This window comes from Calliphora vicina, chromosome 3 (genome assembly GCF_958450345.1).
Source record: "Calliphora vicina chromosome 3, idCalVici1.1, whole genome shotgun sequence".
NCBI classification, from domain to species: domain Eukaryota; kingdom Metazoa; phylum Arthropoda; class Insecta; order Diptera; family Calliphoridae; genus Calliphora; species Calliphora vicina.
This window is the reverse complement of record NC_088782.1, coordinates 20,788,675-20,814,173: the sequence shown is the minus strand read 5'-3', so window position 1 is coordinate 20,814,173 and position 25,499 is coordinate 20,788,675. Positions and strand designations below refer to the sequence as shown.

At 30.4% G+C, this 25,499-nt stretch overlaps 2 protein-coding genes across 3 annotated transcripts; one reads left to right on the top strand and one right to left on the bottom strand.

The window, feature by feature from the left end:
* Positions 1-433: 433 nt before the first annotated feature.
* LOC135953121 (larval cuticle protein F1-like) lies at positions 434-18,524 on the bottom strand. 2 transcript variants are annotated; one of them, XM_065502810.1, is made up of 2 exons: positions 1,092-1,191; positions 434-995 (listed from the first exon to the last, which is right to left on the bottom strand). In XM_065502810.1, exons 1-2 carry the CDS (start codon positions 1,101-1,103, stop codon positions 651-653), a joined length of 357 nt encoding a protein of 118 aa, XP_065358882.1. In that variant the 5' UTR covers positions 1,104-1,191; the 3' UTR covers positions 434-650. The 2 variants fall into 2 exon arrangements, with proteins under 2 accessions (XP_065358882.1, XP_065358881.1); XM_065502809.1 differs by lacking the exon at positions 1,092-1,191 and adding an exon at positions 16,611-18,524 and having other exon boundaries at positions 866-995.
* A 4,315-nt stretch (positions 18,525-22,839) lies between these two features.
* Positions 22,840-23,321, top strand: LOC135953125 (uncharacterized). The gene has a single exon (XM_065502814.1). The coding sequence runs from the start codon at positions 22,857-22,859 to the stop codon at positions 23,187-23,189; it is 333 nt and encodes a 110-aa protein (XP_065358886.1). The 5' UTR covers positions 22,840-22,856; the 3' UTR covers positions 23,190-23,321.
* The last annotated feature ends 2,178 nt before the right edge of the window (positions 23,322-25,499 follow it).

The window sequence follows — 25,499 nt, the reverse complement described above, 5'->3', positions numbered from 1 at the left end:
ACATCCTGTTCAGATCCGTTCCATTTTAGATTAAACTTCAAGCACTGATAAGAAATTGATTGGTATAAAGTTTGAAGACTGTTATATTTCTGCAGATATTAGAACATAAATATTTACTTGGTATGGGTTGTGCCACGCCCATTTTAAGCCCAGAGGAGCACAATGGTACCGAAGTAAACGAAGTGGCACACCCACTTGAAATTTCAAAATAAAAAGTATCCAATTGTTCCTTGCAGATATAGGGGTTTTAATCACAACAAATATGATATGTTTTCAATATTTTAGTACAGGTCATTAAATGCGATTAATTGATCTGTGTTTTACTATTTTTTGTTAAATAGTCCTTAATAAATTGTAATCTTTTTTCCAGAATTTGTTGTGTTACAAATTTTCTGCAATATCCCATTCAACAAAATAAAAACTCTTTTCAAAATTTTATCTAAATAATTGTTTCAAATGCATATTGAGTGTATATATTTTCATTAAATCTTAACTTTTCTTTTTAAAAACTACAAACAAATCATTTAAAAAATAAAACAAATTTTTTTTAACAAAACATTAAAAAGATACTTTAAAAATAAAGCGTCTTTTCCATAATATATAAACATCACAAAGTCCAGTCATCACAAAGAATAATCCCGTTTTTACATTTAGAAGAGAGTGGTGTAGGCAGCAGCGGAATAGGGATAGTAGGAGGCATAAGGAGCAGCGTAGGGAGTAGCATAAGCGGCAGCTACGGGAGCAGTGTAGGCAGCAGCTACGGGAGCGGTATAGGCAGCGGCAACTGGGGCGGTGTAGGCGGCAGCAACGGGAGCGGTGTAAGCAGCAGCTACAACGGGGGCGGAGGCAATACCATTGTAGTTGCGGGCCACATATTGGGAGCTAGTAGCGGTAACAACACCAGCTGGAGCGGCGGCTACAACGGGGGCAGCAGCGAAAACAGCGGGTTTAGCATAAGCTGAGCACACCAAGGCGAACAAGGCAATGAAGACGGACTAAAAAGAGTAAAGAAAAGGATTTCAATTATTAAATTATTTAATTAAGCAAATGAAAATGTTTAATAATTCTTAAAAATTGAAATTAATTCCTACCAATTTGAACATTTTGTTTAGATTTTGTTGGGTTTACTACTTTTAGAAAACTGTACTTAAAAAATGCTTAAACTCAGGCTTTTATAGCCAAATATTTTTTGGACTTGCATTTGCTAGTAGAATAAATTTATTTATTATAATTTTTTTTAAATACTTGAAGATGTCCGCCAAAAATACATACATACGAAGTTAAAATATTTTAAACAAATACAAATAAATACTTGTGCGTTGATGTGTTCAGTTCTATAAACCCTATTTTTGTGTTTTCTGATTTCAATACTTAAATTCATACACTTATATTTGCACACTATTACCCACATAGGTTTAATTTAATATTGTCTTTATATACTTAAGTTGTTTTTAAATGGTCTTGAGACAAATCGTCTTCCAATTTGCTTTTTATTTTAATCATTGCCAAGTTTTCAATGTACATACATATATTTCCAGCTGTTGGCCAAAAAATATTAAAATTAACTTAACGATTTTTTTATATTTAGTACAATATTTTAGTACTCTACACCATTTATTTTAGGTATTATCATAGAGAAATACACATAGATCGGTCTTAGACCTAACTCAGCTGTCAAAAACAAAGTGGTGAGAATGTTTTTTTAAAAAAAAACTATGTGAAAGTAAAATAAACTCACGTGTGTGTGATTTCTATACCTCCATCGAAGGGGGTATATTGGTTTGTCATTCCGTTTGTAACATATCGAAATATTGGTCGTAGAACCAAAAAGTATATGTATATACTAGGGTATGTATTCGACTAATGATCGTTCTATTAATCGAATAATTTCTTACGAATAATTATTCGAACAATTTAAAAATGGCCATTTCGAATAATGAATAATTCGAACAATTTTATGTAGAATAATCGAATAAAACGAATAAATGTTCAAATATATTTAAATTTATTAAATTGCTTAAAATTTTTCATAATTTCAAATTTAAATAAGTAATAATGACTCACAAAAATTGTATTGTTTCTGAAATTCGACAAATAACTAAAGACAAAGGGGCTTTCGATCACTGTAGATGAGTGTTCCGATAGCTCCTTCTATAAATATATAAATATTACTGCATGAAGTTACAAATTTAAAAACAAATCTATCAAAATGTTTAACTTGGGACTTGGACCAATGAAAATAAAAGGTACGGAATAAAATATTTGTTATTTAGCTGGCGAAATATTAGAAGAATCACAATTAATAATCAAAATATTAACTTAGATTAAAGTGGAGTTGAATGTGATGGAGAATTTGATTTTGAAACTGTCGTCGAAAGTGATATTGAGGATGACATTTATAATGATTATATTGAAATAGATGAAGGCCATGAACTTAAAATATATGTATGTAAATGATGTTCTTAACCGCGTACGTAAGTGTTGCAAAATATTTAATAAATCGAATGATAAACACAAATAATGCAAACTAACGTTTTGTTGCAAGCATGGAGCTCGTCTTATACATGATCATGAACATCATTGTCTAACATGGTAATAAACTTTTTGCGAACTTGTAAATGCGTCAATCATGCACTGCCTGACTTCAAATTAGCCACGTTCACTGACAATGATATCAAACTTTGGACAGATTCCCTTTATTGTGTAATTCCCCAAGACCACTTTATTAAGCAAAGATTCGGCAACGTTGATAGAGCTTGAGAGTATAATACAATTTGTTATATATAATTATAATACAATTTGTTATATATAATTTAGAAAAGAATTAGTTACTCAATTTAAAACTCGAATTATTGAACGACATACAAAAGTTCTTAATACGTTTATATTGTATTTGAATTCAGGATCATGTCCAACTAGCTTACATTTTTTAAAGCATAGTTCCAAAACTGAAACTATTATGTTTGCTAGCCAATTGTTTTGTAGATTGTTGGGAAGGGAATCTGATCAGAATATTTCTGTTGAAAATTTAATGATGGACTTTGTTTTCGAATGTTTTTTAACATTATCAATACTTGAATTGTTAACTTTAACGTTATTTTTTGTTTTTCTTTAACAATAAAATATTAAAAAACCGACATCAAAACATCATTCTCTAATTTTTTAAAAAAATTTTAATTATTCGAATAATTCGATTAATTTTAAACGTGTTATTCGAATTATTCGAACAAGTTAAAATCTCTTATTCGAATTATTCGTTTTATTCTAACAAGAGAAAAATCGGATATTTTGAATACCCTAGTATATACTCTGGGTCTTTATAAGATGACGGTCTAGCTGTGCTCGTATGTCTGCCTGTTTGAAAACACGATAGGGTCCAAACGAAAGGAGCAAGCTGGCTCCACAAATACTCTCTGTTATTTTGGTATTGAAAATGGGCAATATTGGTTCATGATTTCACCTAACCGAAAAAACCCAAATACAAATTTTTTACAAATTCTCAAATTATTGACTGGTAATACTTGTGTTTGATATCCTCGGGAAGGCAAGTGGTGGTCACCAATTTAAGACAAATACTTGAATTTTTTTCATCAACTGAATTTTAAGTGCGATAAGGGTATGAAATTTATTATTAATGTTTCTAGTTTCTGAAAAATGTTTGGAAAAATCGGTAAAACATATATGGACAAAGATATGTGGAAATACGTTAACCCACCTCAGCGAACATCCGCTGTTAATAACATGATAGGACCGAAACTAATGGAACTAAAAATACGAAATTTGGTCCGAATATTTTATAATAATAAAATTATAATGATATAAATGTGAGAAAATATGTTTATTTAAAAACAAAATTTTTTTGAGTATTTTGGTTGGACCGAAGAAACTTTAAATATGTAATATAAATAATACGATGTTTGTTCCGAGGCTTATTGCTCTGTGTAGGGTGTTTTAATAACTTTAAATTGTACAAAATAAAACAAATAAAGTCACTCCAAATTAAAACAGTCTAACCGGCATTTTTGTTTTAATTTTTAGTTTTGCAGTATTAATGTTGACAATAATTGTATTTTACCCACGTACTTACAAACTGATGGCTCGCATGAATCATTAAAAAGTATTGATTTATAACAAATCGAATGGTGTTTAGAGAACTAAATATTTAGTACTTAATTAATCTTGTACAAGTATTTTGAAAAACAAAATAATAAAATTAACACAAAAAATTATAAATAAATTGTATTGGAGATTGGAAAAATCGTTGAAATATTTAGGAAACCTACAGTTTTTACAAAAATACATATAAAACAAACAGCATACAAAACATATATGGGGGATTTCATGTCAAGTGAACCAACATTTGAAATCGCTGTCTTCCGGTCGGGATGAAATCGGTCCCATTTTGAAAAAAAAGTCAAAAAAGTTTTTCAAAAATTTTAAATTTTTCCGAAAGATCGCTATCTCAACTTTTTGGGACACATTTTGCTAAGAACAATAGGTAATAAGTTACATGGATGAGTAAAAACACCAGTTTGGACAAAATATCAAATTTTGACCCCCTCTAACTCAGATAGTTCTCGACCGATCTTGTTGAAAAATTTTGTCTGAGGGCTATGTTATGAGGGCAAAGTCTGCTAACTCCACTTTTTTAGTTTCTCTAATAAATAACAGAAATATTCTCATATTTATTATATTATATGTTTTGTTTATCACTATTTTAGAATTAAATGAAGATATGAAGCAAATTTCAATCAAAATAAATAGAGGTTTTCGGGCAACTACGATAAGAAATTTGGATAGCTATATTTGCTTTAAAGAAATGGACATTGCAACAATTGAATAAGTTTAATTAACTCTAAAATTAGTAATACAAACAAAATGTTAGTTTAAATTATAACTTAAAAATTCGGAATTTTTTAAAATTGTTTGCTTTTAGTTTGAAAGATTTGTACAGCATAAATTTATTCAAAGTTTGGCAACATAAGGATTCCGAGCCAAAAATCTGCTCAAGAACGAATCCAGCCAATATCGGATACTCTGTTCCAAAGTGTATACTAGCGAGAGCTTCCTGCTTCGATCGAAAAAAATTGTAGTCGGACGGGGCAGTATCTATCTGGACTATAAAGCGGGTGAGGCAAAACTCCACAACCACTTCATTTTAAATTATTTCTAACAGGTATTGCAACATTCGCTTTAAACGAATTAGTTGCGTTAGGTACAGGTTTCTTGTAATAGTCTGGCCAGATTTCAGCAGATCATAATAGACAAGACCCTTTTGCTCCCACGAAATACAGAGCATTACCATAGCGCCATGGATATTTGGCTTTGATGTCGATTCGGCTAGTTGGCCGGGCTTCGCATACAATCTATTACGCTTCGGATTATTGTAATGGATCCATATGTCATCGTAAGTAATGACCAGGGCAAGGATTTCTATGCAAATGCATGTTTGTATTCAGTAACTCAAAATCACTTTTGACAATTTATCTTTCCGAATCAAAGAATTTGCAACAAAATGGCATCGATTTGTTGTTGCATATTTTTGCATTTTTTGTTATAAATGCATATTTTGCATATTATCCTTTTAAATGCATATATTGAGCAGGACCATAGACCTCAAGTATCCCGTTGTAGTGTTTATCCACCAGATATTTGTTCCTACCACCCAAATGTCAGAAAATTAATGCTTGCAAGAAATCATTAAACTTTTACTAACGATGTAATTCGATAATACCTGCAGAACAGTCTGCATTTACCATCGGATGTATACATATGATGAACGAAATCTTGTATTTTTGTCAAAGATAATTCGACAAAATTTGTTACAATCTTTTCTATTGCTGCAAGGACGAAGTCTATTTGAATTTGGTTAGAATCGGTCCATTATTTCTCCTAGCCACCATATAATTGCCCTATCTGAAAATAGTGAAAATTATATTTTTCTTTCATTACTAAATATATTTCTAAGAAAAAACTTGTTTTTATTGCATAATATTGGCATTTTTAGTGCATATTTTCTCTCTTTATAGTGCATATTATAAGCGCATATTTTTAATTTTTTATTGCATGAAAATCCTTGCCTTGGTAATGACATACAAAATCGTCTTTTAAGGTCTATCAGCTTCAATTCGTATGGTACCCAATTTCCCTGCTTTTTAATGAATAATGCTGCCTGCAAACGTTTGGAAATTGCTGCTTGAGTAGCTCCCAATGATTTTACAAGCTCTTGTAGATTTTTACAACAATCTTCAACAATTTTTGGTCTTTAAATATTTTTGGCTGGCGATGAGCGATCTTTGTCTTTATTTCAAAATCAACACTTCTGAACACATTGATGGAACACATTCACTATAAGCTTTGGTGAGCAATTGTGTACTTCAGCTGCATTTTCGAAGAAAAATCATTTATTTTTTTAACTATAACGTTCAATAACTAACTGAGAATAAATGACAGATTGTACCCTTCAAAATTATATATAAGTTATTAAAAACAATAACCGCGTTCAGAAGATACGCTATCTATTGTAAATCTCGCATTTTTAAGTCTAACACCCAATAACTAGTTGACATTATTAGATTGGTTCACGAATATTATATACCAAAAAAAAAAAAATGGCTAAAAAAATGGCGAATATCTTATATTGCTTATATCTCAGCCATTTGTTGGCCGATTTTCTTGATTTTATATAGTAATTTAAGTTGAAATAATATGGGATATATTGATCTATTAATCATGTATATAAGTTATTTTGTGGCTTCGGGAAGTTGATTTCAACATACAGACGGACATTAGTATACACATAGCCTCAAAAGTGAGTAAACACCACGAATTATTTGATTTGGTTTGTTGGAGATTGGACGGAATAATTGATTCGGTTATGAAAAATAAATGATTTTCATGATCTCAAAATTGACCTTGATTCCATGGATTTTCTTTATATTCAGCATAGTTCCATACTGTTTGAACATATCGAGCCCTTAGCGCCAAATTATCGTAAGCGACATTTTTAAAATTTTTGTTTTATTGCTGAAATTAAAATTTTATGGACCGACTGATGTTTTAGCGTTCTCAGAATATCAAAATTGTTAATAACTTCAAAAATATAGGGGGTACGATTTTATCGTAAGTCAATGTTTATATTTTACAGTAAACAAATTTTATCTTAAACGACACACAGTGGTATAGAAAAAAAAAGAGGGAAATAAATCTGTAACTTCTATATGGTTAGATTGGTTTGAATGAAATTTTACATCCGCAAAGAAGAAGTGTTGTCGAGTTTAAGTTTTGAACGTGGAAGTCATGGGACCACCAGGGGTGCGACCAAGGGCCCTCAAAGTAGGACACCTCGGGTATGTTACATTTTTAAAACAATGCTATTTCTTGGTTGGAGCTCCGATTTCAAAAAAAATTGCACCATCGAACACTATAATTTATCTCTTATAGCTTAGGAGATATTCGCATTTGAAAATTAAATTTTCAACATTTTTACCCTCTCTACTCCAGTTTTTTGTTAACAGCGTATCCATTTCCCGATTTCATCCAGTTTCCCTTTTTTGGACTAACAACACATGTATGTGTCAAATAGAAAAAGAATTGTTTAGAAATAATGACTAAGTCCAAAGTTATATGTATTTGAATTTAAAACATTTTAAAAAGGCGTTTTTTCGCTAATTTTTTGGGAAAAATAACTTTTTTTCTTTTCTAAGAGGATGTATATAAGGAATTTTAACTTTCTGAAAGCTAAGTTTTCATAAAATAGTTTAAAGGAAAACAAATTTCAAAATTGTTGTTACCGAGGGGACCAGGTCCTTTCAAAAACACATATTTTTTATGTAAAATAAAACTTTAGGGCAAAAATTCTCAAATCGCATATTCGATATCAAAGTATAGTAACCGATTTTAGGTTGCTCAATATGTTTCTAATTACATTGTAAAGGGTCCCGATAATCCCGACCCTGTTATGGATATTATAGCCAAAAAACTAAAAATTCCCATTTTTGAAATTTTTCAACACTTGCGGGATTGCTGATAATAAATTTCAAAATTCGTTTTTATTTTTCCATTTTATAGAAAAATCTACATAACTGTGAAATTTCATTAAAAACTATTCATAAATAAAAACTTAATTTCAATTCGAAAAATTTGTATCTATGCAAAAAATCATTAAAAAAATTGTTTTTGTCATATTTTTCAATAATGTATTCCATGAATTTTTAATTGTCAAAAGTTATAAATATTTTTTAAAAATAGACAAATAGCTTGAACGAAATTATATTATATAGCATTATAACATTCTATGTATAAATTTCAAAATAATCGAAAAAAACCTTCTCCTGTAAAATTTGTGTTTGGTCGCTTACGATAATTTGGCGCTAAGGGCTCGATATTATGGTTTAAATGGAATTATGTAGCCGAATTAAACTCAAAATGTTTTCTTTAAAACAGTGCTTGGCATAGGGAGAACATGGATTTTAGTAATATTTTATACCCTTTCTTTCTCTGTGGTAATCTGACCTAATATTGATTGTAAGTTTTGTTCTTATTTAATAATTTTTATGAACTTCCTTAATATTCGTATTGTTTACAGTTAAATAATCGATCATGATCGGCCACGCCTGGCTATGAGTGCAGACCACTGCATTAGAATACCATCGAAATTGGACAGCGAATGAAAACTTTTTCTTATTTCTCAAGTACATGAACTAAATGTTTGTTATTTTTAGTATAATTTATATTTTTATAACAAATATGAAAAATTTTCCTGCCAATGATTATTAAATTGTTTGTGTGTAACCGCTGTTACCAATTAAAATATAGAGTGAACATATAACGAGCAGTTCATAACCAAATATTGACCATAACGAGATTATATTATTGATGATATATTCTCATCAATAAATGGTTTCAGTAAAATATTTACATTATATAAAATATATTGTATATATAAATACAAATACATATGTAAGTAAATACTAATAGATATAAATTTATTTAGAATTATGGTTACCTATGTACCGACTGACACATAGTATAAGAGATTAAAAATCGTTATAATCAACCAAAATTATATGATAAATCAATGACACACAAACAGTACTTCCTGTATATTAAATAAATATACATGTTGATTTAAAACTTTGTTGGTGGCATAGAAACAAAAAATTGGTTTTATTATATCTTTAGTACATAATGCAATTAATGGGAATTTTAATTGTATTTCAATTAAAATGTAATACAAAATTTGTACGCTCTCTTTTTGCTGTTGCCAAGTGTTTACTGTTGCTGCTTTTTAAGTTGCAACAATAAGTTGCAGCTATTGCCAGCTTTAACTGTAATATCTATGTTCATATGTTTGTGTTTACGTCTTTTTGTTGCAATTATAATATTAACTTTAATTATTTAATTTTTGTTTGTTTGTTTTCTTATGATTGAATTTTTTTTGGATTAAAATTAAGCCAAACATTTTGTTTCCACTGAAACATGTCTTGAAATAATTTGGCGAAAAGGATGTAAAAATAGTATTAGTAGTACAACAGTTATGATGACAAAAAGAGCAGAGCTCTATTCACCCAGCAAACCTATCAATTGTAAACGAGATCTCAAACCTGCTGTCATGTAGGTACTCATCATACAGAAATCATGTCTTCTTTAAAGGAGAGTGATAGCTCTTTCAGAAATGGCGGATGCTGTAGAGCAAATCATCTAATTTACAAAAGGCAGCAGTTACCACTCATAATTAGAAAATTGTCTATGATTCGTTTTCAAATTAAGTTCAAACTCACCTACTTATTTTGTTTATAAACTTTAGAGCCGATTTAACACAAATGTCATTTATATTATTCAGACTCGGATTCCTTTGAAAGTTTCTATTACTAAAGATGAATTTCTCTAAGAAATTTCAAAATAGAATATTATTTCAAGTAAAAAAATTTAGAAAAGTTGCACTTGTTAAGAACTTTTTGGATGCGGAAATCACTCTTAAAAATACAACTACAATGGAAAGTACTTTCAATGTCATTAAAAATCTATAATTATACCCTACACCACCATAGTGGGGAGGGTATATTGGGTTAGTGCTGATGTTTGTAACGTACCAAAATAGTGTACCAACACCCAACTTAAAGTATACCAATCTGCTTAGAATTACTTTCTGAGTCGATTAAGATAATTCGATAAAATTTGGTACAAGCTTATTTAATGCCCCAAGGATGAAGCATTTAAGGTACATTTATTCGTTTTATTCGATTATTCTACATAAATTTTTTGGAATTATTCGTTATTCGGAAAGGGTAATTTTAAAATTGTTCGAATAATTATCCGTAAGAAATTATTGGATTAATCGAACGACCATTATTCGAATGAATACTCGATTAATAATCGGATCATTTTAAATTATTCGATTAACCGAATAATTTATATTTAAATTTAAACTGAAAATAAAACAACGAATTTTCTGTACATATTGATAAAAAGATCAAAAACATAAAAAATAAACAAAACATAACAATTTAACCAAAAAGTAAATAATTTATTTTAGTTTTAACCCCCTGTCTATACCTGATAAATTTTTATCATGATAAAAGTCAAAATGGTTGTCAAGATAAAATATTATCCGGGACAAATTTCCCGGGAATTTTGCCAATTTCTCACTACCCGATTCCCGGGATTTTTAGTTGGGATTCCCGGGAATTAAAAACTGACGAAACTACAAAGAAAACATGTTAGAACTCTTTTTTTTAAATTTTTCGTTTATATCTCGGCAATAATAGACCACTTATTATTATTATTTATTTGGGGTTTTTCGAATGAATATTTAAAAAAGCATATGGAAAACTGCACGATCTAAAAATAAAGGTGAATAATCTTCAAAGTCAAGATTGACCGGTGCGAATTATTCCAGAAAACACTAGTAGAACAAAGGCCCCTACTTTTGATAGCGGCACACCATTTGGTACTTTCAAGTATAGAATTGATTTTGGCCTTAAAAGGAAACACAGCAATAGTCCTTGGTAACAATGTCAGCTTTATGATGAGTGTGTTTTGCAGATGTTGTATTATAAAAATTCACCTTTGAATCCAATAATTTGGAAATTTTCGAGTTCAACATAAATTTTATCTCTTAACTATTCAGTTAAATGTATTGCATTCATTCCTTTTACTAAAAGGATCAAGAATTTTTTTTTCAATTCATTTAGAAAATGATTAAAAGTTAAATAAAACTGAATGAAGAAAAAACATTTTAATTCAATTTGTAGTAGATTTGAATCAACGAAAATTTAATCATTCAAAGTTTGAATAAATTCTGTTATTAATTAACTTTAAAATTAATTCAATTTAAATTGAAGGAAGCTAAAGAATTAGATATTGGGAATGGATTTATGTGATGAAAGGCTGACATTTTTTAATTACGGATTAAGATTTTTGTGAATTAAGCTCAAATTGAATTAATTACTACGAAGTTCTATATATAATGATTATAACACTAAGTTTGTATATGAAATTTTGCTATAATATTCATAGTTTACAGTATTATTATATATTTCGGGAATAGCCGGGTACCCGGGAATGTAGAGAAAGATTTTACCGATTCTCGGGAATCAAAAAAGGTCGGGAAATTAAAAACCCTATTGATGATGAAACATATATGGTTTAAAAGGTTTTTTTCTCTACATAAGCACAATATAAAAAAATATTTCACAATTCTTTGAATAAAAGTGGTAAAAAGCGTTTTAAAAGTGGTCGAGTTTCGGCCACCAGGCGATCCTAGTATAAATTAAATATGTCAGTTGTTATACTCACTAAATATCTTTTTTGGATGTTCGAAAAAATATGTAATTTTATTTTGACTTTGTATTTGAAAAATAAATACAAAAAAAAAATATGTTTAAAGTGCAAAAAAAAAGAAATTTCGGTTAATCGACACAAATTAATCGGTTTATTTGTTACTAGCTGACCCGGTGCGCTTCGCCACCCCAATTAGAAGAAAGAAATAGTACTCTTAAGTCTCCCGCTCACTCGGGTCCATATAATCTTTATTTCATGTTTCTAAATTCATTGGTGAAGAAATTACTAAAAGTACCATTTGAATAAAGAAATAGTACCAAAAAGTCTACCCTAGAATCATAACTCACTTAGGACCATATATGTTTAATTTCATGTTTCAAAGTCCATTGTTATAGAAATTTCAAAAAAGTACCATTAGATTAATGAAAAAGTATCCTGAAGTATCCCCTTGAATTTTCACTCACTAGGACCATATATACTTGTGGATTCCCACTAAAGGCCTGCACAAGACAACATTTTGTAGAAAAATGTCTTACTTCAAAATTTGATGCTTTGTTTTGTTGTGTCGACGCGCACATCATGTTGTTCAATGTCATCGCGCCGCAAAAACCATGTTGTACCATGTCTTCGCGCCGCGAAAACCGTGTTGTGCCATGTCATGTCTATAACTATTGATGATGCTGTTGTTATGTGTGGTAGCTTGAATTGAATTGATGTTAACAAGTGTCGCATTGTTAGGCAGAATAAAATTGCATAGCAGAATGAAATTGTACATAACTGCTGAACTGTGAAAATCTGAGAACTATTATTATTTAGCATTATATATTTTTTTTTAAATATTTAGAACAAATAATATAAGGATTTTTAAAAAATATAAATAATAAAGTGTAACACAGGAAAAAGAAATTCATAATTGGAATGAATTTTTTAATAAATATTATTAATCGAACATGAATTTTTTCCAAATTTTTTTCATTCAGAATAAGAACATGTTCATAAATATTATTAATTTGTACATGAAGGAAATTTTTAATTTTTTACACAAATTTGTTGCTATTTTATAATAAATTGCATTATGTAGTTCAAATATTTTTGTATAATATCCCAATATTGGCCAATATTTCTAAATGTATAGAAAAGTCTGAAACGTATACATATTTTCTCATTGTATAGCTGAAAATCATAAAAAAATTAAATATTTTCCAACAAAAATTTCAAACATTTTTGAATAACATTAAAATATACTAGAAAATTTAAATAATTTTGTTCAAGCCTTCTAGATTTTATTTGAAAACAAAAAATAGGGGAAAAAATTCTGTGAAGTTACGCAATAAATGCCCTACACTTTTTCTTCAAATCGTTGGGCAGTTGCTTTTGTTCCATTGGATCATTTTCGTAGATTTTTATTTTTGTAGCAATTATGCCGCGAACGATTCAGAGACACTTCATTAAATTTAAACATTAAATATATTATAAACTTCACCGTTAAGGATTTATACATTAATTTAATTTTCTTTAATTAAACACCGTTTAATAGGCCAATTGGCTTTGTTCATGAAGTTTTATTTTATTTAGCAATGTAATTATTAAATGTCCCGTTAATAATATTCGAGCGGTTGTACCTAAGTCAGGTAGTATTTAAAATATGTATGTGAAACACATTACATTTTTAATTCCACGTATTCCTTTTTAAGTAATAATATAACAGGTAATATTACTAAATATTGTAAAATTTTCCAAAACAACATTGAAAAACCCATTGGTGTACTTTCGTATTTTTATTTTGACCTACTATATAATATAAATATAAATTTCAGTTGTATTTTTATAGTCAACTAGCTTGACTCGGTGCGCTTCGCTAGCCCTGTCGTAGTAAAAAAATATATAGCCTATTGACGCTTCCCAGTAAGGATCTATCTACGTTCCAAATTTCAATAAAATCGGTTCAGCCGTTTAGGCGTGATGCTCAAACAAATAAACAAACCAACAAACTTACAAAGACATTTATATATTAATATAGATTTTTTCTTATTGCACACAATAAATACTACAAGTGAATTGAAATCATCTCATACAAAAAAGGCCTCATACATGATTTAAATGACTTGAAATTATTTTCCATGTCATCCATGCTTCTGTTAATTTTTTTAATGTTGTGTGTGTTATGATGTTGTTAAAATGATGCTGCGTTTGTTTTTTGTTTTGATATACATTGCCTTTGCGTGTTGCTGTTAAGTAGGTAAAAGAACATAACATGACATGACAAAAGCATCATGTGGCAATTGTCTTCGTGTTAAACAATGCAGCTTGTGCAGGTCTTTAATTCCCACCCACTCGGGCCCATGTAAGCTTTATTTCATGTTTCTAGGTTCATTGGTGAAGAAATTACAAAAAGTACCACTCGAATAAAGAAAAAGTACCAAAAAGTCTCCCCCTAGAATTCTCACTCACTTAGGAACATATATGCTTAATTTCATGTTTCTAAGTCCATTGTAATAGAAAATTCAAAAAATACCATTAGAAGAATGAAAAAGTACCTATAGTTCAGTTCTCACATTTTGGTACCTAAATATAATTCCTTATTTCTAACACTAACTTCACTCAGATACATATCAGCTAACTTTAATGTCGATAAGTGAAATAATTTAAAATATTAAAAAGGTACCATTAGGAGAAAAGTACCAATTTCCCTTTTCCTCCTTGAACACCCCTCAAGTTTGAAATTTAAAAATATTCCATTTTGCAAAAGTTGTTTATGCTACAGACATGTCTCAATCGATTAAAATCTATGTTAATGTGCCCAATAATAAATATGTTTTAAAAAAAAGTACCAAACTGTTTACCCGGATTTGGCCCAAAATACACCATGGCACTCGAGTTCCAAATATCAACCTGTTAGTTAATTTTTGTATGAATCCAGGAACCAATGTTAAAAAAATTATCAAAATTGGCTTAATAATTTAAAATTTATCCCCTTTTTGGTACCTTTTTTTATCCCCATTGCGGTGGTAAAATATTACTAAAATAATTTTCTGTATCGTGGTGGAAGCTCATAGTAAAATATTCGAATGTCTATGTCAAATTATAGAAAAACATATTTTATGAAAAAGTACCAAAAATAAACACAATTTTTATCCCTTAAGGGTTCGAATTTCCAAAAAGTACCAAACTCATATTTTTTATTTTTTGATAAGTAAAGAATACGATTTAAATTTTGTTTCTATGTTTATTGATTTAAAAGATACATAGGGTGCCAAAAAAGTACCAAAATACAGTTTTTACCCGTTTCTCCCCTAAAAGGTTCGAATTTCGAAAAAGTACGAAACACCTGTCAGCTTATTTTTTAAATGGAGTAACATGCAATTTCAAGTTTTTTTGTATCTTTATTAGTTTTGAAGATATAAGATTACCGGATTTACCCGTTTTTACCCTTTTTTACCCCCTAAACGTTCGAATTTCCAAAAATCCCTTCTTAGTGGATCGTTTTGGGGAGGGAGGAACCCACAGTTAAAATTTCATGATTCTAGCTTCAGTCGTTTGGGCTGTGGGATGATGAATCAGTCAGTCAGTCAGTCAGTCTTTTATATATTTGTTATTTGCAAATCGGCAATTTTGAATTATTGGAACAGTTAACCAACGAAAATTAATCGGTTAACCGATTAAGGGTTAACCGAATGAATAACCTAGTAATCGCCCAATAACTCAATTTTGGATTTTTTGTTGCTTGACTGGTTTTTGAAATAAACGAAAAATTTAATAATATTTGGGTCTACTATTAGGTCATATTGTCATAATATCCTAATCTATTATGATAGTTTAATCAATTTTTTTTTTGTGTTTCAAACAAAAAAGTTCTAAACTAATAAGACTATTTGAACTATGTTTATTTTTTTGTCATAAAATAATACTTTTTTTTGTTTAAAACACAACAAATGCTATTATAATATATTATGACAATATGACTAATAGCAGACCGTGTGAATACCCCAATTAATTAATTATGGCTTTATTTAAAAGGTTTAATAGTAGTATAATTATAAGTAAAAGTGAATACTATAAACAACTGTTTCTAAAAATTAAAAAAAATAAATTTTTAACCTTTTATAAAATAATTAAATTTATTTTAATGACTTGAAATGTCCAAATCATCCCAAATCTGACATAATTTCATTACATTCCGGTGCTGCAATTTTCTTTTTCAAAATCGACCACAAAGAAACATCCCCAAATGTCTCTTTGACTTTGTAAGGCTATTTTGATCTCATGTAAGGCTATTTGAAATCTTCCGATCTATCGAATGTATCTGTCGGGCAGGAGCGGATCTAAGGATGTGAAAAAAGTAAAGTACCTCAAGTAATTTTCTGAGGGGACCTTGTATGGGGACTAGGGATAAATGTTGCCCGATTTTTGCCATATTTTACAGCATAATTTGAGAGTATTTAGAACTAATTTGAGAATAATTTTATCAGGATTACCGCATAATCAACATATTCATGACTGTTAACACAGTATTCCGGGAAGACATTTGTGTGAGTGCTATGTGAAATCAGGGACCGATATTGACTAATTTCAATACGAAACAAACCATATCAACAGAGAATATTTGTGGAAAATTTCAATTTAATAGGCAGACAGACAGACAGACAGACGGAGGGACAGCTAGATCGTCTTAGAATCTTATGATGACCCAAATATTTTGGAATATTTGTTAATGGCGGATATAGATATTCCGGGGAATGGAAAAATCAACATGTGCTAATTATTTAAACACCGCTGTACTTATAATTAAAAATAATTACTTACTCACTAGTTGGTATGTAGCCTACCTTTGTTAAACAAAAATATACATATACTGCTTTGCAACATTTAGACACTCCAATTACTAATTAATCCAAACTTAATGATGATAAAAATAAAATTACGTCTACATTAATCGTGATTATTTATGATGAAATTCGTTGGTCAAAGCACACAAAAAGAAAACGAACGAAAAATTTATAAAAAAAAGACATGGAACCCAAAGATAGTTTTACTACTGCTCCACATGTGTGTTGACAGTTGCATTCGAATGAAAAACAATAGCACCGCCTCGACGTTGAAAGTACTTCGCCCGTTGTGTGCGCCAATACTGAACGGCCGTTATCAAGCACACAGTGCACAGCACAACAATGAAACAGGTCAGTGTGATGGACATGACCAGCAGATACTTTTGCATTTGTTGGGCATGTACGGCCATAGTGTCCATCGAAGTTTTTAGGATTTGTTGGAAATTTTTCGATGATTCCAAATCATGTTCGGCCTGTTGCAGCTCATCCTGGACATGGCTGATGCAGGTAACATCACGTATGTGAGTGGTCTCTTTGGCACTGTCATCATGTTCTATGTGCAAAATGGTGTAGTCTGTCAGCTGAGGCTTGATGAGTAGCCAATGCAGGTAGGAGCAGTTGAAGCGATTTAGGGAAATGCCCAATTCGATTAGCTGGGGAAAGGCCTTGGCAAAAGTGTATTTGCCTTGAATTTCGGTGAGATTATTGGCATCCATAAAAAATGATCGGATATTGGCATTGGCGGGCACAAAAATGTCCAGATTTAAGTCTGACAAATTGTTGTAAGACAAATCCAAGTTGTCCAGCATCACCAGCTTGGCAAACATGCCAAATGTTAATTTCTTTATGCCAGTGGCTTTTAAATTCAAAATAGTTAAACGCTCTTGATTCTGAAAAGTGCTAATGTTGGGTGTGCCCACTGGATTAAAGGATAAATCCAGTTCCGTTAAATGCGTCAATAAAGTAATATTTCTAATATCAGTTAAATTATTGCTGCGCAATAAGAGCACATTAACACTTTGTCCATTAAAAACTTTAACATCTGAGATGGAATTGTTTATGGCCGATAAGAAGTTGGTGCCATTCACCGCCAATGACGTCAATCTATTCGAATCCAAATCTAATTTCTTGGTGATGGTTTTGTTGCACAAACTAAACTCTTCCAGCTGATTGCGGGCCAATAATAACACTTCCGGTCCATAGGAATGTTGAAATGTCTGAGGATCAAATGATTTCAAACGATTGTTGCTTAAATTCAAATCCCTTATATGTCTCAGATGATAAAACACTTCCGGTTTAATGAATTCCAATTGATTGTTGTCCAAGTAAACGGCATCCATGTAGGTATTCTCAAAAAATAAATCCTCTGGTATAACAGACAATAAATTATTGGACAATATCACTTTGTTCATATTGGTGAGACCACGAAAGGCCAAAGAGCCCAATGTATGTAACTTATTGTAGCTCAGATCGAGACGCATTAAATTGTGAGCACCCACAAACACCGAAGTATTGATTTTCTCTATATGATTGTGGCTTAAATTCAAAGTGGTCAGTGTGCTGGCCGATGTAAAGGTATTACGTGATATATCCTCTATTTCGGTGTTTGAGACATCCAAAGTTTTCAAACTACTGAAGACATCAAATAATTTTGCTGGTATATCCAAGAGAACGGAATTGTAAAATTTCATAAAATTCGTTTGATTCGCCTTGACATAGGGCGGTATTTTAACATTTTGCGAGTGTGTCACTTGGAAACCCGATACCGTACAGAATTTCTCCATGCCACCAATATTCGTATTGTATTCATCGCATTTTAGCACAATATCCTCCGCGGCGCACCAGGATATGCTTATTAATATGGTGAGATAAACATTTAGAAATATTTTAAATTTTTTCATTTTCATTTAATTTTTTTTTTTTTATTTTCGCCCGTCTTATTAATTAAGCGATTTACTAGGTTCGTTTCTTAAGCAAAACTAAATGAAATATTTATTTATTTTTAAGCAGTCCTTTTGTTTTAAGACTGTATTTTGTAATTTTTATCTCTTTAGTTTCTTTATGTTTATTGTTTTTATAAAAAAAATTTGATAAGAATTATTTGCATTTCGAAAAATATTTCATGCAATTTTATTTTATTGTATTATAAAAGTCCGTTGTGTTTAATGTAACATTTGTTACAGTCTCCAAATTTTTTATTGTGCTCATAAAATCAAAAATTATAAAAATGGATTGAATATGGTGAATTAAATATATTTAGGATAAGCGGGAGGGGGTGGTACTTATATTATGAATAGAACTCTAGAAATTTTCCAAGATTTTGGAAACATATTCAAGATAAAATCACTCTGTTCTGTTTAAACTATTATAAATAGAGAATGTGCACCGATAAACCTGTTCTGAAAGAAAACAAATAAGAGCGTTATATTCTGCTTTAACGAATCTTGTATACCCACCAATAATATGTGGGTATACTACATGCATATTTGTCTCCTATAATTATATTGATCCTATAATTATGGACCGATTCTCACAAAAGTTTTTAGAAAGATTTGGATTCATAAAAACTTTCTAGATCCAATTTCATCTCGATACTACTTATTATAAGACAATAATAAATGTTCAAGTTATTTTCTGAGGATGACCTTGTATGGGGACCAGGGATACTTGTTGCCCAATTTTCACCATACTTTACAGTATAATTTCAGAGTACTTAGATCTAATTTCCCAGTTAAACCAACATCGTATAAATGAGATAAGAAGTGGCCACTTAAAATCCGTACGGATTAAAGCGATCATAACTTTTAGAAACTTTTTTTTTGGAAATAATTCGGTATCTCGGGAACTATTGGAGATATTATTACAAAATTTCACATGGTTAGAGCTGAGGTGTGAATTACATTTGTTCAGCTTCCTAGGGGTAATACGGGCCAGTTTGTGCCCCCTCAAAGTTGGTCACCTCGGGTCTCAAAATTTTTAAAAAAATCCCCAAAAATTCATTTATGATCCGAATGAGCTGAAATTTAAAATATAAATAGTCCTTGAGAAGATCTACAAAAAATACGCTTACATGTGTAGGTTATCTCCTTCAGTTGAAGAGATATTTAGGTTTATTTATTTTTTTAATTTTGCTCGATTTTTTTTTGTTTTTTAGATATGGCGGCCCTACGGAGGGTCGAATTTTTTTTTCAAAATATCAGCTATATTGGCAATAAAATTCTAAATAAAATAAAAAAAACTTGGTAACAGTTGTCTCGTCCGTGTAAAAAATTACACGCATCCAAAGTTGGAACATGTAAAATGGGCCTAATTTTTTACGATTTTTCCTAAAAAAGTCCCTATATTTTTTCTTTTGTAGAAACAAATTTTCTTTGGGACTATATACAATTTTTATATGTTCCGGAAAGAAAACTTAATGCAAAAGCATGTAAAGTAAAATTGGGCTCACTTAAGCGGACACAGTATCCCTCAGACCTATCCAAACTTGGACAATTTTAAAAAAAATATTTAGGTTTCAGTAAAAAATTCTAAAAAGGCAAAGCACCGATCCTCGAAAAAGTTCCGTATTTGTATAACCCTATATGTTGTTTAAATACTTAGAAAGTTGTTTTACTATCACACGGTAAATAGCGTCACAGTAGGCACTTTTCTAAAAAAACTCAGTTTTTGGAACACATTTTCCCCGTTTTAGGAATTTCGGTATTTGAAAATAAAAAATGTCAAAAATTATAATGTCATTAATTTAAGGACATTTGGATCTAAATTAGTTCCCAATTTTGGTATGATATCTTTAACCGTTAAAATTTTACATTAAATCAAATTTTATATTTTTATTCGTGGAAAGTCACCATATGAAAGTTTTTTAGTTTTTATGGTAAATGAAGTCCCAAAATTTTATAAAATTATTTAATTTTACTAAAATATCAATCCTCAGGTCATAATGTTTTCAACAGTATCAAATACTTATATAAAAAACCTTTATTTACTCCTCAGAAGTTCCACAAACTTTGCCCACTTTGACAAATTTGTACGTTTTTTCATATAATGCGTTTCATATAATAGTTTTTAACAGGTATTGGAAGATGTGGCCTAGCGTTGACATGATGGAATATTACGGTGTCATGTCTGGGCGTTTTTCGGCCAATGTTCGCTTCAAACGAATCTGTTGCGTTCGGTATAGTTTCCCTGTAAAAGTCTGGTCAGATTTCAGCAGTTCATAGGACCCTTTTGCTCCCTGGATGAATCCTGATGCTCAAAAACGTTTTTTAATTGCTGCTTGAGTAGCTCCCAATGAGTTTGCAAACTCTTGTTGAGTTTGACAACAGCCTTTATTATGTGGTCTGCAAACTTCTGTGTTTAGCCTGGGCGATATTTGTATTCCGTCACTAAAAAATCACTACTTCTGAACCACCCAAACCATATCTCGCGTTGAAACCGATGAAACACATTCAGCATAAGCTTTGGTAAGCAATCTGTGTGCTTCAGCGGCACATTTTTCAAATTAAAGAAGTAAAGCAAAACTTCCCGCAGATGACGCTTTGTTAGTACAAAGTCAATTGTCACTTTAGTGACTGCTAGTAACCCATAGTGTAGTAACTGCAAACGATTATTTTATACAGCATTTTAAAAAGTAGGTATTTTAGCCACCAGAAGTAATCTATTTGGGAGTTGTTGAATGAAGTTTTTTTTACAAACAATAGATTATTGGATTTTCCGTGAGAGGTCTTTTTAATTTACTGTTTGAGGTCAACTAGATTCTACTTGCTACATAACATGTTAAAATAACTAGTTATGTAGCTGATCAAGTAACCAGTTAGGTAGCTAGTAAATGAACTGACAGTGGCATTGTAATCCAAATGGGAAAAGATAGGAAAAATCACTAGTTCGGGACAGTGTCCTAGACCTGCTGGGGTACGTTATAGACTAGTATGTTTCAAAAACTGTACACAGATTTCTAGCAGCAACATTTAAAATACAAATCAATTTTCAATTTTCTTCCAATAAGTTGTTCTTATCATAGTTCCAAAACTTTTAAATATTTATTCTTCATTTAATTCTGAATTTAAATTAATATTAATAACTTGTTAAAGCGTGCAATGAAGTCGATTAAATTCTCTGGCATATTTTTATGTCACATTTTGCTCAAGTTTTTTAACAGTGTATTCTTGAGACTGAACTTTGTCAATAAAACAAAAAAATATTAAGAAAAATATACGAGTAAATGCAAATAAATCCAGCCGCTTTATTTTAGACTGATAACCACCACAATTGTACAAGATTTTTATGAATAAAAAACAATACGAATTTAAGATATAACTGCACATCATAATGCATGTTTTTTTAAAGTTGTATGCCACATTTTTATATCCATATTTATAAAGAACTTATCAATATGCCTTTTAAATTATTGCCTCTACAACATTTAATGATGCTTCTGCTTCTTTTTCTAAATTTTTTTTCTTCACTAAAGTCAACAGTAAATCGTAAAGAAAATAAACAACTTTATAATAAAAAAAAGAAAGTAGAAACAGACATTCTTACATTTCCGGTACAAAATAAATAAATAAAACTGAATTTATATAAAGAATTCTATTTTTTTATATGAAAAAAACAAGACCTTGAAAGAAAGATATACATATACAAACAAATAAAAAATTATATAAAAAAAAACTTAAATAAAATAATTGATAACAGCACTATACATAATAAGTACTAATAGGCTACTGTGTTACTACTTACTTTTATTTATTTATTGTATTTCAAATCTAAAGAAGGAACGTATTGTATGTACGTGATTTGAATTGAAAATTGCCATTGTTTAGTTTTATCAATTTAAATTGACCAAACCAACTAAATAAAGTTGGTTTAATGCCAAAAAAAAACAACAGACTGTCTTTAAATATTTATTATTATTTTCAGTTTTGTTTGTGTTTAATACATTATAGTTTATTATACCTCTACTAATGTGGGGGTTTTCTCAAGGAATTCTCTTACCAAATTACAAATTGCTTGACTGTCCATCACCACCACCACCACTATCACCAGACATATACATATTTGTACATACTTGTATGTATTCAACAAGGTTCTGTTGCTTCTTCTTTTGCTTTAACATCAAAATAATATAAAAAAAAATAATAATTCCAAAATTGCTTTGCTATATAATGACCACTAAATTGTGTGATTATCACAGTTCAATTTGTTTTCTTTTGCAAATCACAACTTAACAACTCTAAACAAATCAAAATGTTCAAATTCGCCGCTATTGTCTTGATGGCCGTCATCGCCTGCGTTGCTGCTAAACCCGGTGTTGTTGCTCCTTTGGCTTATACTGCTCCTTTTGCTGGCAGCGCTGTTGTCTCCCAGGAATATCATGGTAACTTTGCTGCTCCCTATGTAGCTGCCTCTCCTTATGTTGCTGCCGCCTCACCCTACGTTGCTTCTCCTTACGTAGCCTCTCCCTATGTTGCCTCACCATACGTTGCTGCTCCATACGCTGCTGCTCCTTACGCTGCTTATGCTGCTGCCTCTCCTTACGTAGCTGCTCCCTACACTGCTCCTCTTTTGTTGAAGAAGTAAATTAATTGACTGTTAACGATTTGTTGTTTACGCTAGATACTCAGGAATGTTTTTAGTTGAATTTTATTAAATTAATAAAATAATTGAATAAAAAAAAATATACATATGATTTATTATAAAAAACCACTGTAATTATTTGTGTTTGTTTTTATTTCTATTTAATTAGTTGTTTATTTGCGCGCCATAAGGTATGCTTTTTATTTTGTTGATTTTATTTTTACCGTTTACTGTTATTTTTATAACAGTTATTAACTGTTATAATAAAATGTTTCAGTAGCAGAGTTTAACAGAAATTTAAGGCATTATTTTCTAAATACCGGTATCAAGTGATAGTTTTATAAGGAAAACACAAACAAAATATAAATAATTTAAAAATTAGTTTTTGTTTTCAATATAAATAAAAAATTAAATCAACGCCAGAATTTGTATGAGTTGCGTTGACTTTTAAAAATAGTAAAATCATAGAGAAATACACATAGAGACGAGATACTCCGTTTTGTCAAACAAAAATACAACAAATCATATGTCTGATACAAAAACAAAATAAATAGACTTACATGTATTTTGTTGTTGCAACTGACTTAGGTTTTTGAAAACTACGTCTCGTCTCTATGTTACTCTATGAGTAGAATTTAGAACTTTTTGATATGTATTATTTCAAACTTTCCGAAAATTGATACACAATCTGAAACAATTGTTTTAAAATCAGCGTCAGCGGCTTAATGATTGTTGATGAAATACCTGTAGTATTCCAAGAAGAAATAATTGAAATTAAATTTAACTTTGCTAATATATTAGGAAGTTGTTGACATATTTAAATGAAACTAGCTTTTCTGCACTTTTATTAGTTAAATCAATGAATCGATCACGTATGGACTCTGAAAATAATACGAGGGGGCCATTGACTTTTTTAATGAAACACAAGTTCTTGGATCGATTAAACTCTTATTTACAAAGTTATTAAGGATTTTATATTTTTGAGCTTTTTCATATGAAACATCAAATTTATGGTCAAAAATATTAGTGATCACAGATCGATCTTTTCTCCATTAAACGCTTGCTTGATTACAAAATCAATAAGGATTTTAGATTTTTGATTTTATTAATATGAAAAATCGATTTTTAGTACGAAATATGGGTGATCTCAGATCGATCACAGATCACAGATCGATCATTTAGATCGGATTTTAGATTTTTGAAGTTATTAATAGACAAATCGATTTTTGGTACGAAATATAGGTGATCACAGATCGATCTCCTTTTCTCAATTAAACGCTTATTTACAAAGTTATTAAGGATTTTAGATTTTTGAGCTTTTTCATATGAAAATCGATTTTTGGTCAGAAATATGAGTTATCAGATATCGATGTACTTTCCTGCATTAAACGCTTATTTACAAAGTTAATAAGAATTTTAGATTTTTGAGTTTTTTATGTTAAATTTTGGCCAGAAAGTGATCACAAAAATTAGTCATCGATTCGCGCAACTTATATCGCTCAATAATGTACAGCGATGTGGTTCATTATAGGCTTAATGGGTTTTGTTAATAAATAAAATTGTTGCATAAGGAGTCAGATCAATCCACAATGGACTCCATTACATCCAGAAAAATGCAGCGGTGCGGTTTAGTGGCATAATCGGTCCTTATTTCTTCAAATATGAAGTCAGAGCATGTGTGTGAAGTTAAATTTCGAAATTTATAACCCTAGACACAAACCAGTTGAGTTAACAGAGTTCTGTTTAAAGGCTAACATAGCACTGTTAAACATTGGAAATCAAGGTAGGTGTATTCAAAATGGAATAATAATCACACGGTTGGACCAAATGGACCACTCACGTTGGAAACGGGAACTCATCTCCCGCTTTTTCCAAAAACTAAGTCAAATCATAAATGTCAAACATATTTTTACATTTTTTCGGAATTTTTAAAATTTACTTATAATGGATGAATGAATCTAAATTCCTGGAAATTGGGCGAAGATGGGCGGATGAATCTTGCTGGAATATTTAGGAAGGGTGTTGGTCTATTATGATCCGTGGTCATAACCTTTAACGGTGCGAGTTCTGATAGAGAAATTAAAATTTTTCGGAAATTTAAATTTCTTGGGAGGATGAATCTAAATTTCTTGGAAATGGGAGAAGATGGGCGGATGAATCTCTCTGGAATATTTAGGTAAGGTGTTGGTCTATAATGGTCCATGGTCATAACCTTCAACAGTGCGAGTTCTGATAGAGAAATTTAAATTTTTCGGAAATTTAAATCTCTTGAGAGGATGAATCTAAATTTCTTGGAAATGGGAGAAGATGGGC

Coding starts and splice junctions, on each gene's coding strand:
- LOC135953125 (XM_065502814.1), top strand. CDS start 22,857: ATGTTCAAATTCGCCGCTATTGTCTTGATGGCCGTCATCGCCTGCGTT.
- LOC135953121 (XM_065502809.1), bottom strand. CDS start 18,517: ATGAAAATGAAAAAATTTAAAATATTTCTAAATGTTTATCTCACCATA.